This window comes from Python bivittatus, unplaced genomic scaffold, assembly GCF_059951505.1.
Source record: "Python bivittatus isolate LINGU-HERP-01145 unplaced genomic scaffold, Pbiv_v1 ctg000350_np1212, whole genome shotgun sequence".
Taxonomy (NCBI): domain Eukaryota; kingdom Metazoa; phylum Chordata; class Lepidosauria; order Squamata; family Pythonidae; genus Python; species Python bivittatus.
In genome coordinates, this window is record NW_028277074.1 from 32,916,839 (window position 1) to 32,933,687 (window position 16,849).

The following is a 16,849-nucleotide window of genomic DNA, read 5'->3' on the forward strand; positions in this document are numbered from 1 at the left end:
CATTAATCCCACTAATAAATGGTCTTTGGGTAGGAAAGCAATATAAACATTTTAAAAAAGGATGAAGGCATGTAATCTGCCACAGTGAACATTAAATATAATAAATTCACTATATTGCCAATGGATAGTCTTATTATTTGTTAACATATAACCCTTAATGCTTTCTGGTTTTGTAACAAAAATATACAGTCTCAAAACATTATTTATAATTCAAGAGATCATGGACACTTAGAAAGGTTTACAAAGATGGCTGACTCTCATAAATTTTAATCACTGTTTATTTATTTATTTGATTTATATAGCTGCCCATCTCACATAAGTGATGCTGGGCAGCTTCCAATAAAATAGTTGTAAATTAGACTAGTATGCATGTATTTTAAAAATGGAAATCTAATTAAGGAACATGAGGGATTTTAGAATAAAAGCACCTAATTAGGACTAATTACTTTTTTCTGTAGAAATGTATTTTGACATATAAAATGTAACAATTTTAGCAAGTCTCACCTAAATCATTTCAAGTGATATCTCATATTTATCCCATAAAGTACATTTTATGTGGAAAAGTTTTTGTATTTTATAAATATCCCCAGGCTTTATATTTTATATTTGTACTTGTGTCCTTACATCAGACACAGGGCTTGTGTTGTGATGTCAGAGCACATGTTTAATCATTTGGCCCCTTTTGCCTCTTTCCCTGCAGACACTTTCTTTACTAAGGGCTTAGCCAATTCACCTTCAGACAAGGGAAAAAAGGAGTCAAATGGCAAGCAATACACATTAGGTAGTTATATTTCCTGGTCACAAGTTGTCTAATATGTAAGAACAAATATTCTGTAAAGCTTGCGAGAGATCAAGTGCTTCCTTAATTTTGATTTTATTAATAAAATTTGAAGAGTACTTATAAAAAAACCAGAAAATATTCTGAAGGGAAATTTCTATTCAGTTTCTAGATAGCCTTTGAGACATTTAATGTTCAGCATTACAAATTCTAATTTTAATAATAATATATCAATAGGCATAATTCATTTTCTATAGTAAGGTGGAAGTTAATAGTATATATCACGAATGAATTCTGGGGGTGGGGTGAGTTGGAGGGAAAAAAATCAGTTGAAAATAGACATGGATTCCTTATGCAAAAGTAAAAGCTAGTTTTAACAATTCAGGCAAACATACAGTACAAAAACATGGATGGTCCAGATCCTTAACAATCAAGAATTCAACTAACCCTACTGGAATCTTCTGTACAGTCTTCACGTGAAGAACCAACAGATCTTGTGAGAGATTTATGCTGCACCTGTGGAGATAACAGTTGCAGGCTGTTTGCTCTGGCTGCCATCCCTTGCCCTACGCTTAAGCCACCCTCTGAGCCCTTTGTCCTCACTCTGTCCCGGCTCACATACATAGAATGTCTATGAGGGCGCTGCTGTGAAGAAAAAGGACTCGTGTAGCCTAAACCATAAGAAAAAGATTCATGAGGAGCAGATGCAGAATGTAAGTGGCTTCCATCCATGTGATCTGACAACTTTAACTCCTCCATGGTTTTGGAATGTCTTGTAGATGGCCTTCGTGATTCCAGCGTACCATCACTTCTGTTATTTCTCCCAGAAGGACTAAGCAAAGTTCTATTGTCAGCATGACGAGGAGGTGTTGGTGTAGTAGGAGAGTTTAAGTCTAAGCAGCTGGATGGAAAATACCTACTGCTGTTTGATTCTGGAACTTGAACTCTGGCTTCAGACAAATTACCCACAGATTTGGAATCAGTCAGGGCTCCATGACTTTTTGATTTGGTGCGATATGAGGGGCTCTTTGAAGACTGTGGAATAGTATCAATATAACTGTGACGGCTATGTCTTTCACCTAGTTGTAGTGTGCCAGTTTTGTTCTGCGAACTTTCCATAAATGAATGACGATTATGCTGTGATCTGGAATTTGACTTCAGATATTTAGTACCTGGACCATCTGAAGCTTTGGATTCTGAATTAAATTCAAATTCATTTTTTGTCTTTGCTTCTTTTGGACTGAGAAGATGTGGTATGTTGTTATTTGCTAGATCCTTACTTCCAGATGAAGGAAGATTGTTTGGCTTTTTTGACAGCATTGGACTGTGAGAAGTTGCAGAAAGATTTCCATTTAAAAAGCTTTCATTTGTTGAAAGTGCATCTTCTCTTTGCAGTCCCACATTCTGTAATTCTTTGCTGTTTGATCTGTGATGAGACTGCACAGCAGTACCTTTGCTAGCTTGATTTCTATATTATGAACAGACAAGAAAAGCAAATGTTATTTTTTTTTATTTTTAAATACCAACTGAGTTAAAAACACCTCTGTGCTGTTGATATAGAAAATAAAGATCACAAAATGCAGTTTTCTTCACAGTATTATCCAATAGTCCAGATCACTACACTATAGCAACTGTTCTAAAATTGGATATATTTTGGGTCTCCCAAAATTCAAGGATTTCGCACAGCAAGTCACAGGCATAATTCTTCAACTAAGACATTATATCAATGAGCAACAGGTTGCACCAAGTACTCTGTCCAGCAGATATATGGGCCTCAGGGCCTTCTATGTTTGGTGTAGAAGTATACCTGATACTCTGAAGTATCAAGAGATAATCTTTTTATCTGGAAAAAAAACTGAATCCAGGTTATTCTATTTTTTATTAGACAGTGTATGGAAGGCACAGAAAAAATGTTATGTTTGATAGTGGCCTAATTAATTTTAGCAGATTAGAATATGTGAAATAATTATAGTACTGACAATATTATTTCCAGTCATTTACCTGCTGGATAAAGTGTTGCTATCTCCATGGTAAGGTTTTCTTTTAGTTGAACGTGAAGGTGAACGATCTAACAGCCTCTGAGTTTGAAATGATGGGTGATTCAGACACTGCTCTGTTAAGTATCGGTCAGCTGGATCCAGTTTCAGCAAGTTCTTTAGGTCAAATATTCAGATTTAAGAAACATAACATAGCAACAGATGTGGTTGCCACTAGTTACAGTGTAATTCTACAAATACATGCCACTGAAAATTATTTGAAAGTATTTATCACTCCCACTCTTACATCAAAATGTGAACTCTAAAATCTATTCTTAAAAATAAAAGATCATTGCAAACAACTATAGTATAAGGTACACATTTATATGCAGATTTAAACAATTCATAAAAATTACACAGCAAGTTTCTTTTCATATGTGGCTGTAAGAAAACCTCATAAGACTCTACCTTATCTAATTTTTCAGATTTATTATATCATTAACAATGTATTAAAATTATTTAAAATTAATGAGAGCTATTAAGGAAACAAAATTCCATACAAAATCTAAAAATAGTTCTATATTGTTAAAAATATGCAGTTGTGTTGCTTTCAGGAAAAATAGGGGAGAAATTTGAAAAAAAGAAACAAACCTATCTCTGTGCTTTCCCTGATACCATCTCAAATGTTTGTAGCAGTTATATTTTTAAAATATTAATAAATAAGATTATGCAGGATTATTAACATAAACATAGCTAAATTATAGCTGTATATGTAGCTGTAAATGTGAACTGTAATACAGAGAAAAACAATCAACATTCCTACCTTCATAAGATCAAGTAAAACACCACTTAAAATTCCCAAGTATCTCCTTTCCAAAGATTGTGGATGGTTGACTGCAGGGAACTGTAATACATGTTATATAAAAATTCACATACAGAACTGGCATTTACCAGTCATTTAAATTTTGTTTGCATTATATTCTAGCTAAGAAACCAAGAAAAACATGCACAAAAATTTAAAGGTAAATTAAATGATAGTTCAAGGATAATTGTCTTATCAGACCAATCCTGAAACATGCTACTGGTGATGTAGGATTAGATTACCTGTGTTTCTTAAAAAGCTAACAGCAGCTTCATTAGGAAGGAGATAAGGGAGTACCCCACTTCCTCAGCTAAGAAGTTGCTATTAGGTTTGTGTCAATGGTGGGGAAGATGCAAGTAAGAATGCCCGTATGTTTTCTTTCTTAGATCAATAATTCCTTTTAAGTGGGGAGGAAACTGCAATCATTATGGATCACATTTACTCCCACTGCCCACAACTAACAGAGATACAGATGACTAATTAATCATACATCTATACATTTCCCTAGAAATAAATAAAACTTAATGTATACATATGAAAATCAGTCAGTATCGTCTAACTACCGAGAGGGCATCAAGGAAATGAAATCAGCATTACCTTCCAAATATCATTTTTACACAGGTATATTTAAATAGATATGCAGAACTGAAAAAAACCCTTTATTCCTGATCTGTTCAAGCATCATACAGTAAAGCCAAATTGTTCTGTGAAATTATTGTTTGGATTAAAAGAAAGCTGCTTGCTACAAGTACTTGCTAGCCTGAAGTTGTAGCAATCTAACATCCCTTCAGATGGAGTTCAGTGCTTAATTACATTGCCACTCAACTTCATGATCTGAAAAAGGATCCTGTACAACTAATCTGCACACGTGGAGGCATCACTGTAGACTGGCTTCTTAGAAAACACAAAGCCAGTGGAGAAGAGTTAGTGTCGTTTCTCTCTCCTATAGACACCGACCTAGACCCAGACCCAGATACACACAAAGTACTATAAAAAATAAAGTTGCAAAGTAGATGTTGTTAACATGTTAAAATATACAGCCTGGTAGTTAATAAAGCATTCCACTGTACTGGAAAAGTTCAAAAAATATTGTCTAAAAGAAATTGTTTTTAGGAAACTATATCAATAGCAAATGTATACACACACATAAATATGATTTGTGTTAATTGTTGTAACTTAGCATTTATAGTGCATTCGGAAAGTATTCAGACCCCCTTCACTTTTTTCAATTTTGTTATGTTGCAGCCTGCTACTACAATCATTCAAATTCATTTTTCCCCCTCATTAATCTACACCCAGTACCCCATAATAACAAAGTGAAAACAGAATTTTAGAAATGTCTGTAAATTTATTAAAAAGGAAAAACTGAAATAGCACATTGACATAAGTATTCAGACCCTTTGCAACAACACTTGAAATTTAGCTCAGGTGCCTCCCATTTCTCTTGATTGTTGCTGAGCTGTTTCTACACCTTGATTGGAGTCCACCTGTGGTAAATTAAATTGATTGGACATGATTTGGAAAGGCACACACCTCTCTATAGAAGGCCTCCTGGCTGACAATGCATACTGTATCAGAGCAAAAGCCATGAGTTCAAAGGAACTTTTGTGCAAGGCACAGATCTGGGGAAGGCTCCAAAAAAATTTCTGTGGTGCTGAAGGTTCCCAAGAGCACAGTGGCCTCCATAATTCTCAAATGGAAGAGGTTTGGCACAACCAGGACTCTTCCAACAGCTGGTCACCCGGTCAAGCTGAGCAATCGGGGGAGAAGAGCCTTAGTAAGAGAGGTGACCAAGAACCCAATGGTCACTCTGACTGAGCTCCAGAGTTCCTGTGTGGAGATGGGACAAAGTTCCAGAAGGACAACCATCACTGCAGCCCCCCACCGATCTGGGCTTTATGGCAAAGTGGCTAGATGGAAGCCTCTCCTCAGTGCAAAACACATGAAAGCCCACTTGAAGTTTGCAAAAAAGCACCTGAAGGACCCTCAGACTGTGAGGAACAAGATTCTCTGGTCTGATGAAACCAAGATTGAACTGTTTGGCCTCAATTCTAAATGTTATGTCTGGAGGAAATCAGGCACCACTCATCACCTGCCCAATACCATCCCAACAGTGAAGCATGGTGGTGGGGATGTTTTTCAGGGACTGGGAGACTGGTCAGGGTTGAGGGAAAGCTGAATGGACCAAAGTACAGAAATATCCTCAATGAAAACCTGTTCCACAGTGCTTAGGACCTCAGACTGGGCTGAAGGTTCACCTTCCAACATGACAACGGTCCTAAGCACACAGCCAAGACAACACAGGAATGGCTTAGGGACAACTCTGTGAATGTCCTAGAGTGGCCCAGCCAGAGCCCTGACTTGAACCCTATTGAACAACTCTGGAGAGACCTGAAAATGGCTGTCCACTGATGGTCCCCATCCAATCTGATTGAGCTTGAGAGGATTTGCAAAGAAGAATGGCAGAAAATCCCCCAATCCAGGTGTGCAAAGCTTGTCGCATCATACCGAAAAAGACTCGAGGCTGTAATTGCTGCCAAAGGTGCTTCAACAAAGTACAGTGGTACCTTGGTTCACGAACGCTTCTGTTCACGACCAATTCGGATCACGAACAGCTCCGTTCGCAAAATTTTGCCTCCGTTCGCGAACGCCGGATCGGGTGATGAACAGGATCCGCGGCCATTTTCCCTCCCGTGACACGTGGTCGTGGCTTCCTGTAGGGAGGGGGACTCTCCCTCCAAGCAATAACCGCCTCCCCACCCGCCTTCCTGTCCTCCACGCCAGAAGTCGCGTCGAGCAAGGTTAGCGTTCTCTCTCTTCGTACTGTATTTTGTTTCATATTTTTGCGGTTTTAAAAAAAAAAACATATGGTTCAGAACGGATTAACCGTAATTACATTGAACCTTATGGGGAAATTTGATTCGGGACGCGACCAAAAATCAGGTCGCGACCAAATTCAGAGGGGTCAGAACGGATTAACCGTATTTACATTGAACCTTATGGGGAAATTTGATTCGGGTCGCGACCAATTCGGGTCGCGATCGGAGTCGCGGAACGAATTAAGTTCGTGAACCGAGATACCACTGTACTGAGTAAAGGGTCTGAATACTTATGCCAATGTGATATTTCAGTTTTTCCTTTTTAATAAATTTACAGACATTATTAATTAATACGAATTAATGAGAAAAAAATGAATTTGAATGATTGTTGTATCAGGCTGCAACATAACAAAATTGAAAAAAGTGAAGGGGGTCTGAATACTTTCCAAATGCACTGTATGTAATTGCAATTTATGTTACAAATTGCTCAAGTAGGAGTTGTACTCAACTATTTAAAATATGTAATATGCTTACGATTGTTTTTCAAATATTTTCCCCCGAAATAAACCCTTTGACTGTTCTATTGGATTAGATGATACATACTTTTGATATGGAAAAATGGTAAACAAAAGCTGACTTAAACAAAAGTGATTATACTCAAAGATGAAATAGAGATGACTTTCAACTCCTTAAATCATGAGTACAAACCTCTGTCATCATTTTGCTAAATGTCACTTGACCTGCACCAACCACAGATACCATATAATATTTACATACTATTCTGGGTTAACAATATTTTGACATGACGTAATTTCAGAGAGCCACTTTCATCTATTGCATACAAGCAATAGATGTATTGTACACAATACATATTTATCTATTTATTTGTTTTAATGAGTGTTCAGTCTGTTAATTAATGAATTAGTAGTTTGTAATGTGCAAACCATCACAAAACATGAATTATGAAATGCTCCAACTTGCATTTTTCAAAGTTCTTGTATAAGTGGAGGCAAGATAAAAAGCATTTCCCATCATCACAATACTATTATCATGAGTCATAAATATATCCTTTGCCATACCAGAACAAAGTAGATAAACTCTTATACACATTTATTGTATATATAAATGTGTATAAAGTATTGCGAGAATTTTGGTAGACATATTTTATACAAATTCACCACTAGAAAACATTCATGGTACAATTCAGCTAAACGTTACCCGCAGGCCATGGAAACGGGGATTGCTGTAGAAAAGCTTCATTTGTTCTGCAGGAAGTGGTCCCAATACCTTCTGAATTGTAAAAAGTTGATCAATTTCACTTTCACCAGGAAACAGTGGTTGTCCATCACTAAGTTCCCCAAGAATACAGCCTACTGACCACATATCTACAGACTTGCCATAGGGGGCACTGAAAAGAAAGCATATGATGCTATTGCTGCTTGAACTTATATGCCTACAATCTATTTAAGTATTTCATCCTGCATTGATTTTTAAAAAATAGAATCAGTATCAAAGATCTTCAGACAGAAAACATACACTTCCTTTTTCTAGAACACTCTTTATTATAGCTGCAATGCATAGTCACAGGCTCACATTTATATGAGAAAAAAATATAGAAACTCTACATATTTTTCACTGACCGGTTAGACTAACTGCCCTTGTCTTTTTATAAGATTTCACACCAAAAACTAATGGCTCTGAAGGATAAATGAATGGTTTTATTGATATTTCTTTCCAAGGAATTTAGAGCTGAATGTATAAATTAACATGCAGATAAAAATATAGTCTCCTTTGAGTCAAGCTTGACTCCTGGTGACTTCATGGACATATCTGCATAATTTTCTTGACTATTCATTAAAAGGTTTGCCTTGCCTTCTTCCATGATTTTTTACTCTCCCAACCCATCCTCAAACCTGAAGATTAATATAATAATACAACAGGATCCAATTATTCAATAATTATTCCTGATTAACTTTAGTTTATAATTTGAGTCCTAAACTTCCCTAATTACTGGGAAGGCAAGATCATTACACATGATTTGGAGTTTAAAGAAAGGCTCTTAATACATATGTTCTATTCAATCATGGAATACATAAATGAATAGATCCTTGTACTAATGGATACTGAATCACACCTTTTGATTTCAACAGGCCATCCCTGCTCTATTTGAAAATATACATTAGCAATATGATATTTAAATACTGTAAATTATGCTTCAAGAGAAAACAAACCCTCAATTCAATGCTCACTATCAAAATTAGCCAATTTACAAGAACAGCTAAAGTAAAAATAATCTGGGCTTATTAAATGAGACTAACATTGAGTAGAGTAAATGTGTTTTAATAAATATAATATATAAAATTGTACCACATTATTTATAAATTCTAAGTTTACTTACCCTAACAAGAGTTCAGGAGAGCGATACCATCTGGTGGCAACATATTCTGTATAGTTCGCATTGCTGCCTTCTGACAAATTCCGTGCAAAACCTTCATCAAAATAATATTAAAGTGACCTTAATAAGTATTTGTATTTCACTAATTTATTATATTTTTAACCCTGAAATTCTATGTATAGATAAGGTTGTTTAAAACATTAGAAAGGATAAAACACTGTAATATATTAATAAACTGGCCAAGAAAAAAAACCCTGACCATTTGAAATTTAAAAATATTAAAAGGAAATACAAAAGTAATTTGTACTTGACAGTTACTTTATATATTACCATATAATGTAAATTAAGTGAAATGAAATGTTAAACTTTCTAAATCCAATAATTTCAACATTAAGCAACAGAAAAACATGCACAGAAACTTTTTTGCAGATTGTACAAAACTAACTGTATGAAGACTATATGTGCATCAACACACAAGTTCTTTGGACAATGAATAAATACATTCATTGGATATACAACTCAAATGTTTGATCTTGGTGTGTGCCATTTTCACAGTAAAACTGTAAGTTTAGAAAAATGCTCAGGAGAATAATTCTACAGTCATGGATGGGAACAACCTCAGTCGCAATAAATGAAGTGGAACATGAATCACCACAGCATAGTAGCAATGCACATTTGTTAAAATTGGTATATGCTTAGTGCTTTTCTCTTAGTATCAGAAAAATGCACAATCATGTGCTTCAGCAGATACTGTTATTTAAGCAAACAAAAAGCACAATAAAGCCATGATATGCTTGCATTCTTTAGAGATAGCTTGCATTCTCTCATATATAGCACTTGTAATCTTATTAGAAATCTGAAAAAAAAAGATACGCTGTTCAGCTAATTTCCAGAATTACCACAGAAGTATTTCATTCATTGGCATTTAATCTCTGGGTAATATGTTTTAAGGCTACAGCTTTAATTTTTTTTAAAGGTTACTCTCAAATTGGAATAAAGATTTATAGTTTTTCCATGATTATCCCTTTGTCAAGTATATGTCTGTCTGTTTGTTTGTTTATTTAGTGGACTTGTCCCTGCCCATCTCCCCACAATGGGGGACTCTGGGCGGTTTACATCAAATTAAAATCATAAATACATAATTAAAAGTTATAAAAAGAGAACCACACTTACAGAGATAGAAAAAAGATTAAAAGATCCAAGAGGCCAATAGAGGCCACACCTCTAAGGGGCTAGCCAACCCCATTTCTGACATCCTCCCTCCCCGCCCCAGGCCAGATGGCAGAGCCATGTCTTCAAATCCCTCCGAAAGGCCGGGAGTGAGGGGGCCTGTCTCACCTCCGGGGGCAAGATGTTCCAAAGGGCGGGGGCTACAGCAGAGAAGGCCCGCCTTCTGGACCCCGCTAATCAGAGTTCTTTTACCGAGGGGGTCCGGAGCATGCCTTCTCTGTGAGATCGGGTGGTTAGGCTTAGGGTTAGGGCCAGGCATGTAAGAGGTCAAAAGTTGCCCTATAAACCACATGTGTCCCTGTTTTAGTAGCTTAACTCACTAGTGCTTTATCCAGAAGACAGACAGGAAGGCAATCTATCTATCATTGTGGTTGAGCAGCCTTTTAAATAGGCTTCTCTGCCATTTGATTTTTTCACTGAAGCATCTCACAATTTTCTGAATTGTTGACTGACCCCCACTGTTATGGAACAAACCCCAAGAATGCAGCACTCTAAAACAGTGTTGTCCAAACTTGGCCACTTTAAGATGAGTGGACTTCAACTCCCAGAATTCCCCAGCCACCCATGCTGGCTGGGAAATTCTGGGAGTTGAAGTCCACTCATCTTAAAGTGGCCAAGTTTGGACAACACTGCTCTAAAAGATAAGATACTAGGGAAAATACTAAGAATTCAAACACATTTCTTGCTTGTTTAGTTATACAGATACTGATTCCAAATAGGAAAACTGCATTTGCAAGTAGTAATACTATAAATATTGATAACCAGTAGAACACTACTGTCTAGAACACTGAACTAGGATAATCAGATAGAATACTGAGATTTGATGAAAATTATATCAAACACCAAATATATATTCAAAGATATAATTATTTTCCATGCTTACTTTTATAAGGTTTAAATAATAATACATTAAAAACCCACCCATCGTATTTAGGCTGTCTGTCAATAAAAGGCTTTTAAAATGCCACTTCTGATATTTCTTTATTTCTCTGCATTGTAATGAACGAAAATGCAGAGAACTTTTAAAAATATAAGATTCAACTATAGCTGTAGAGCAAAGTTTAAGCTGAGCAATTTAATTAAACTAATAAAAGCAACACAATACATATTAAAGGTTTTCACACAGAACTATGATCACAAGCTTCTTTAATTCTTATGCTTACCACAACTCCATATTGACCCCAACCTTTACCCCTATTTCATGAACAGCTGTTTATTAATCACTGTAGAGCTGAGACACTTCCTATGCAGAAAAATACTCTAGTTTTATTTAAGCATTTTAGAAAAGCTTAAAGAGTTATATCATATTGATACAATAGAATTGATATATGTCCCAACTTCTTCTGAGGGACGTGTATCTATTTAAAGTTAAAGCAAATTAGAAAACATATTTAAATCTATACCATAGAAATACTTTATTAACCTATAATTAAAAAGGTCATTTGCTGTCATAAAATAAATTTTAAAGAGCAGCAATAAAGATATCCCTTTAATATATATATATTTTAAAAAGCCTTACCAAAGTCACACAATTTCAAAATATCATTGTGGCTTATTAGGAGGTTTTCTGGCTTAATATCTGAAATATCAAATGCACAGGAAAAATTTAATAAATCATCACATATACATTGTTCTGCATTAACAGGCAACTGAAATATTACAGAATTTATATCTTACCTTTTCTCCAAAAGCTCAAAATGGCATATTTTGGGAGGGAGGGTTTCTCTAATTTTAGTTCCACAATATCTCCCTATGAGATGGCCCAACGTCACCCAGCTGGTTTTTATGCCTAAGGGACACCTAAAACTCATAATCTCCTGGTTTCTAGGCCAGTGTCTTAACCACTACATCGAACTGGTTCTTTTTCAAATTTAGGAAAATTTTTGTAAGGAACCTTTAGCAATAATGTGATGTAACAGCCGAACTGATGAATTTTAGTAGATAATGTCTTGTCTACTTCCAGAAGTTACTGAACCATGAATATAGGAGAACCTATACAATAGTATATGGGCATAAGAGTTACCAAGTTTAACTAAATGTCCATACTGAAAGAAACCTCAATATTAGTCTAAGGGAAAATACTTAGTTTTTAAATCTGAAATTCATTAACTGATTAATTCAATTTCTGAATATATTTTAGTGAAGCCACACACATTTATAAGGAATCATCCGAATAAAGAAATGTATTAATGATAAAGAGGCATGAGCAAAATGGAAATTACAATTTATTCACAAAGAGTATTTTATTTAGACCCATTAAAATCAGTGGAATATCTTAACTGATTCCCATCAATTTTAATTTAGTAGTACAAATATATATACTGTATTACGGTAAGGAAAAGTATGCCCATGTATTATTTTAAATTAACAAATAGGTAGTAAATTTACAATAATTGGTAAAATCACCTTCCTTGCTAAAAACTTATTTATGCCTTCAGGATGTGGAAAAAAATATAATGTTTACTCACCTCTATGAACAATATCATTTTTATGACACCAATGAATTGCTTTAATTAGCTGGTAGATATAACTTTTTACTTTTTCAGGTGGGACTCCATTTGGCATTTCTTCTAGCAACTCAAGCATATTCTATGTTAAACATAAAGACAAAAAGAACTAAATTACTAACTCTTTGTAGTATCACGCATTTGCAAATAATTAGGCAGGTGAAACACTATTCAACAGACATGAAAACAGTAACCTAACTTTACTGAAAATGAAACTGCAATTTAATGTTAACAACTATCCTGAAATGGTCAAACAACCATTAATGGCTAAGGTCTGTGCTTGCATGCAAGTAATACTGTCCTCCTATACAAAAAGAACCAAAAGCAGCATTCAACATGATCAGATAATTTATAAAATACAAGAGGCAAGTAAAAATAATTTCTAAAAGCAACAAAATGCTACCAATGCTTAAAACAAAGCAAAACAAAACCTAAAGCAGCAAAATGATATTATCTATTAAAACCAGCAACCATTAGAGACGGTATTATGTTGCAAACCTGTACACCAACTATAGGGCAATCCAATCAGTTTTAAGAAAATGCATAAACTAAATTCACAGATCACCCTTAGGACAATGTGCTTGAGTTTGGTTTAGCTGTTGTGTCAGCTTAACCACTGTATTTATAAACCCTAGTTTGTGCTTTCGCTTATTACATAAAGCTAGAGAACTACTGCTTAATCAAGAAACTAGATTTAAACAAGCTATGCCTTACTCAATTTCTAAAATCAATAATATTTACTTTCCAGTGATAAAAGTGAAATATAGTTGAAGGATATTTTCAGAAATAAAGAAATAAAGTGCAGCAGGATATTATAATCTTATCTTTTTTTCCCCCTTCAATGTCAAGTTTTAGGTTGATCAGAAAGAAAAATTAAGATGCTATAGAATACAAACTATAGTGTATAACTTTTTTATACATAAAACATGTTTAAAGTTTAGTAATTTGTATTAAGGAACATCTTAACATTTTATTCTAAATAAATAACTTACTTTCTCTACATACTCAAACACCAAATAGAGTTTTCCTCTTCTCCTAAAAGCTTCTTTTAGTTCTACAATATTTTCCTGTTTCAATGTACGAAGCATTTTAAGTTCTCGTAGAGTTGTCTCTTTGACCTCTTCATTTTCTACAAGTTAGAGTGAAAAGTTGTAAAATGTGTGCATCTCCTTTCCCAGAACCTGGAGAAAATCTATCCATGTGATTGCTAAGAGTTGACACTGACCTGATGGCACATAATTAATCAATCTTTAAATACTCCCCTAGAAACAAATTGTCAGCATAAACAGCCTTGTTCAAAATCTGACATAAAAAGCAAGTTTCATACATACATTTTATACTAATTTTGTACTATAATGCAGTTTCTTTCACTTTGGCTTAGCATAGTGGAAGCAGTCATTTGGCTAAATCATCTGTCTTAATTCAAGCACTCTGGATTATTCAAACAAATCACTTAGCTTTACACCTGAGCTATAAATATTCATAATTCTTATAATTTGAGTATTTAAAATATCCATCAAAATTATGAAAAATATAATTTGAATTGCTTTTCCCCTTGTTTAATTTTAAATAAAAATGCAAAAATACTGTACACTATTTGTTAATACTTATTTCATAGTGAGATATGACTATTACTTTGATGGAAAAACAACAATATTACATAATGTTATGATATTACAACATTTTATCCATTATGATATACTATTTCAAGAATTACATTTTATATATTAATAAATACTATTAGTAATGAAAGTTATATGCATACTACATAACAATTTATATATTCAGTATATTATTATAAGATTAAATATTATAAGAACAAATGTTTTTATAGCAGAGCAGGACTAAACATCCCTCAAACTATCTTCCTCCCCCAAACTATTGTTCTTCAGCTGCCCTTATTTTTCCAATGTTGTTGAGCCATGTTAGATAAGTATTACTCTAAAATACTGCCTGGAATAAAAGCACTTAGAAAGAATTTCTTGGCTTTTTTAAAAAAAGAAAATATATCATCCAGAAAAATGTAAATTCTTGTTTGTTTATCGTCCCAGGCCAATAGATAACTGCCTACTTGCTGCTGCAAAATATCATCCCAAATTGGATACTGCATTGAATTCAGATCTTTGGCTTAGTTATACTGTAACTAATATTGCTATACATATATATTAGAACAATAGCTGTAACAGCTCTATGTACTGAGAATTAATTTGGAGTAACCATACTAAAAATAACATTGTTACACTGAGGATAAACTCCTTTTATAAGAATTAATATGCTAAGGTTTCTAAAACCAAGCCAAAGTAAAATCAAGAGAATAAAGACTAAATAGGAAGATAATTTGTGTGAATGTTAATGTCATGCTTTTACAGTGAAAATAGCAATTCAGAGGAGGGGAACCAACAGCCTGGAATTAGGCCATTAGTCCCAGTCCATAGACTATAAATATTCAATTTGCGATACACAGCAGCTATGGCAAATGAAAGGACTGAGAAAAAGAAATACTCTTGTAATTCATTTCATGTCCAATGCAAAATGAAAGAGATTTGTTATTCGTAGCAACAGATCCTCTTCAGAACATTTAATTGTGAAACCAGAATCAGGGCATATTATTTGCTAGTTATTACTACTTCAAGAATATAGAATCATCCACAGTTCAACTACATGTTAAGTCATGCTGTTTTTCCTGAATTACATTTGTGCTGGTATGTATGTAACACAGAGTAGACAATGCACCACACTCAGCTATTAAGATATGCGATAAATTGCTTATCAGAAAACATTTCAGATTATTCAGAGTTATTCTGAATATACAGTAGAATCAAATCATAGTGAAATCTGGCTGAAACATGTTAATGCCATAGTAAAAACAATTTAAAAAACACAGACTGTATTTTCTAATAAGATGGAAGCATCATTAATAAATTCAGTGTTCATTACTTCATCTCACACATCTGGAGGGTGCCAAGTTGAGAAAGGCAGGTCTGAACAAATACAGACATGTAAGAAGCTTACAGTTCTAATATTATATAAATTAAGGACTGGATCTTGAGCATCTATCCAAGATGTTTTGAAATAACACCCTGATCATTCACAATTGCTATTTTGACACATGAGAGTAAATTCTTAAATTCCTATTCCAATATTATCCCAAATCTTGGATAAGACCCCATTAATTAAAAAAATATATGCACAATATGCAAATAGAAAAAAGTACCTTCACTGTCTTTGAATTTCTTAATCGCCACAATTTCATGTGTCTCCTAGAAAATTTAAAAAAAAAAAATGTTCACCAGAAAGGACACCCATATTTTTAGCTAGTAAATATCTGATCCCATTTTGTGCTGCAGATAGAGTTGCAAGTTGAAGTAGAACTTTTACAACAGTTTTTAAGGTGGAGAATGGTTTTCTACCAAATTATTTTAAAATTATTTAGTTTCGGCTTGGAGGGGTAGGCTTTTGTTCTTGCTGGTAGTTTTCAGATCAACTGAACAGATTAAGTTATTTCTGCTATTGTTTTGTATACTTGCAAGGAAGAGAATTGTATAAAAATGTTTATCAATCATTTTAAGTTTTATTTCTATTGTTGCAAATCTTTTCAGTACATATTACTATAAAGGATGAATTTTTAAAAATGAACGAACAATTTAAAACAAATCTAAACCAGATTTTAAAAATACTAATTGGATTTTTAAAAATGAGTTCAAATGTGAACATTACTCTTAAAGTGCCTTTGTAGCAGAGTGGGTACAACAATCTCTGAGATTTCCCTGCCTAGAAAGGGAAAGGAGACAAAATGTGAGCAAAGATATACCTATACAAATTAACGAAGCAATGCTGGGGCAATCGCTCCTGACTCTCCTACCTATATTGTGCTTATCAGCTTTACCTTACTGGCCTCTAGTTCTCTCACAACTTTTGAGCAGGTAACCTAATTAAGTCAGGAGATCTGCTCGTACACTCTACAGGGAGCACAAAAGCTTGACATTAAATTTCCATAAAAGTCTAGTCCTCCCTCTTTTGCAATTGAATTATTTAAATAATTTTAATACTGGTTCTTATAAGAAAACGCCCAGCAAAGTGACAATTGATCATCCAGACTGATCTTCAGTAGTTTAGCATGGTCAGATCATATTAATATTTGGTTGGGAGACCAAAGTCATGAAGAGTCGAGCTTGATTCAAAAAAGATTTTATTTTTATTTCTAATAGGAAACCATCTATTTTTTCCATGTAATGACTTACACATTAGGAAAAATCACTAAACATTAAACATGTTTTCGAAT

General features: G+C 34.3%; 1 protein-coding gene across 3 annotated transcripts in view; it reads right to left on the reverse strand.

Annotated features, from left to right (window-relative positions):
• The window catches only part of CDKL5 (cyclin dependent kinase like 5), a 74,767-nt gene that overhangs the window by 24,823 nt on the left and 33,095 nt on the right, over positions 1–16,849 (reverse strand). For all 3 annotated transcript variants that reach the window (XM_088144878.1, XM_088144876.1, XM_088144877.1), the window contains exons 4-12: positions 15,782–15,827; positions 13,560–13,696; positions 12,529–12,649; positions 11,580–11,639; positions 8,834–8,924; positions 7,654–7,843; positions 3,578–3,658; positions 2,780–2,931; positions 1,226–2,246 (exon numbers count right to left, since the gene is read on the reverse strand). In XM_088144878.1, the coding sequence (XP_088001004.1) occupies positions 1,226–2,246; positions 2,780–2,931; positions 3,578–3,658; positions 7,654–7,843; positions 8,834–8,924; positions 11,580–11,639; positions 12,529–12,649; positions 13,560–13,696; positions 15,782–15,827 (1,899 nt within the window). The remainder of the gene's footprint in view (positions 1–1,225; positions 2,247–2,779; positions 2,932–3,577; positions 3,659–7,653; positions 7,844–8,833; positions 8,925–11,579; positions 11,640–12,528; positions 12,650–13,559; positions 13,697–15,781; positions 15,828–16,849) is intronic.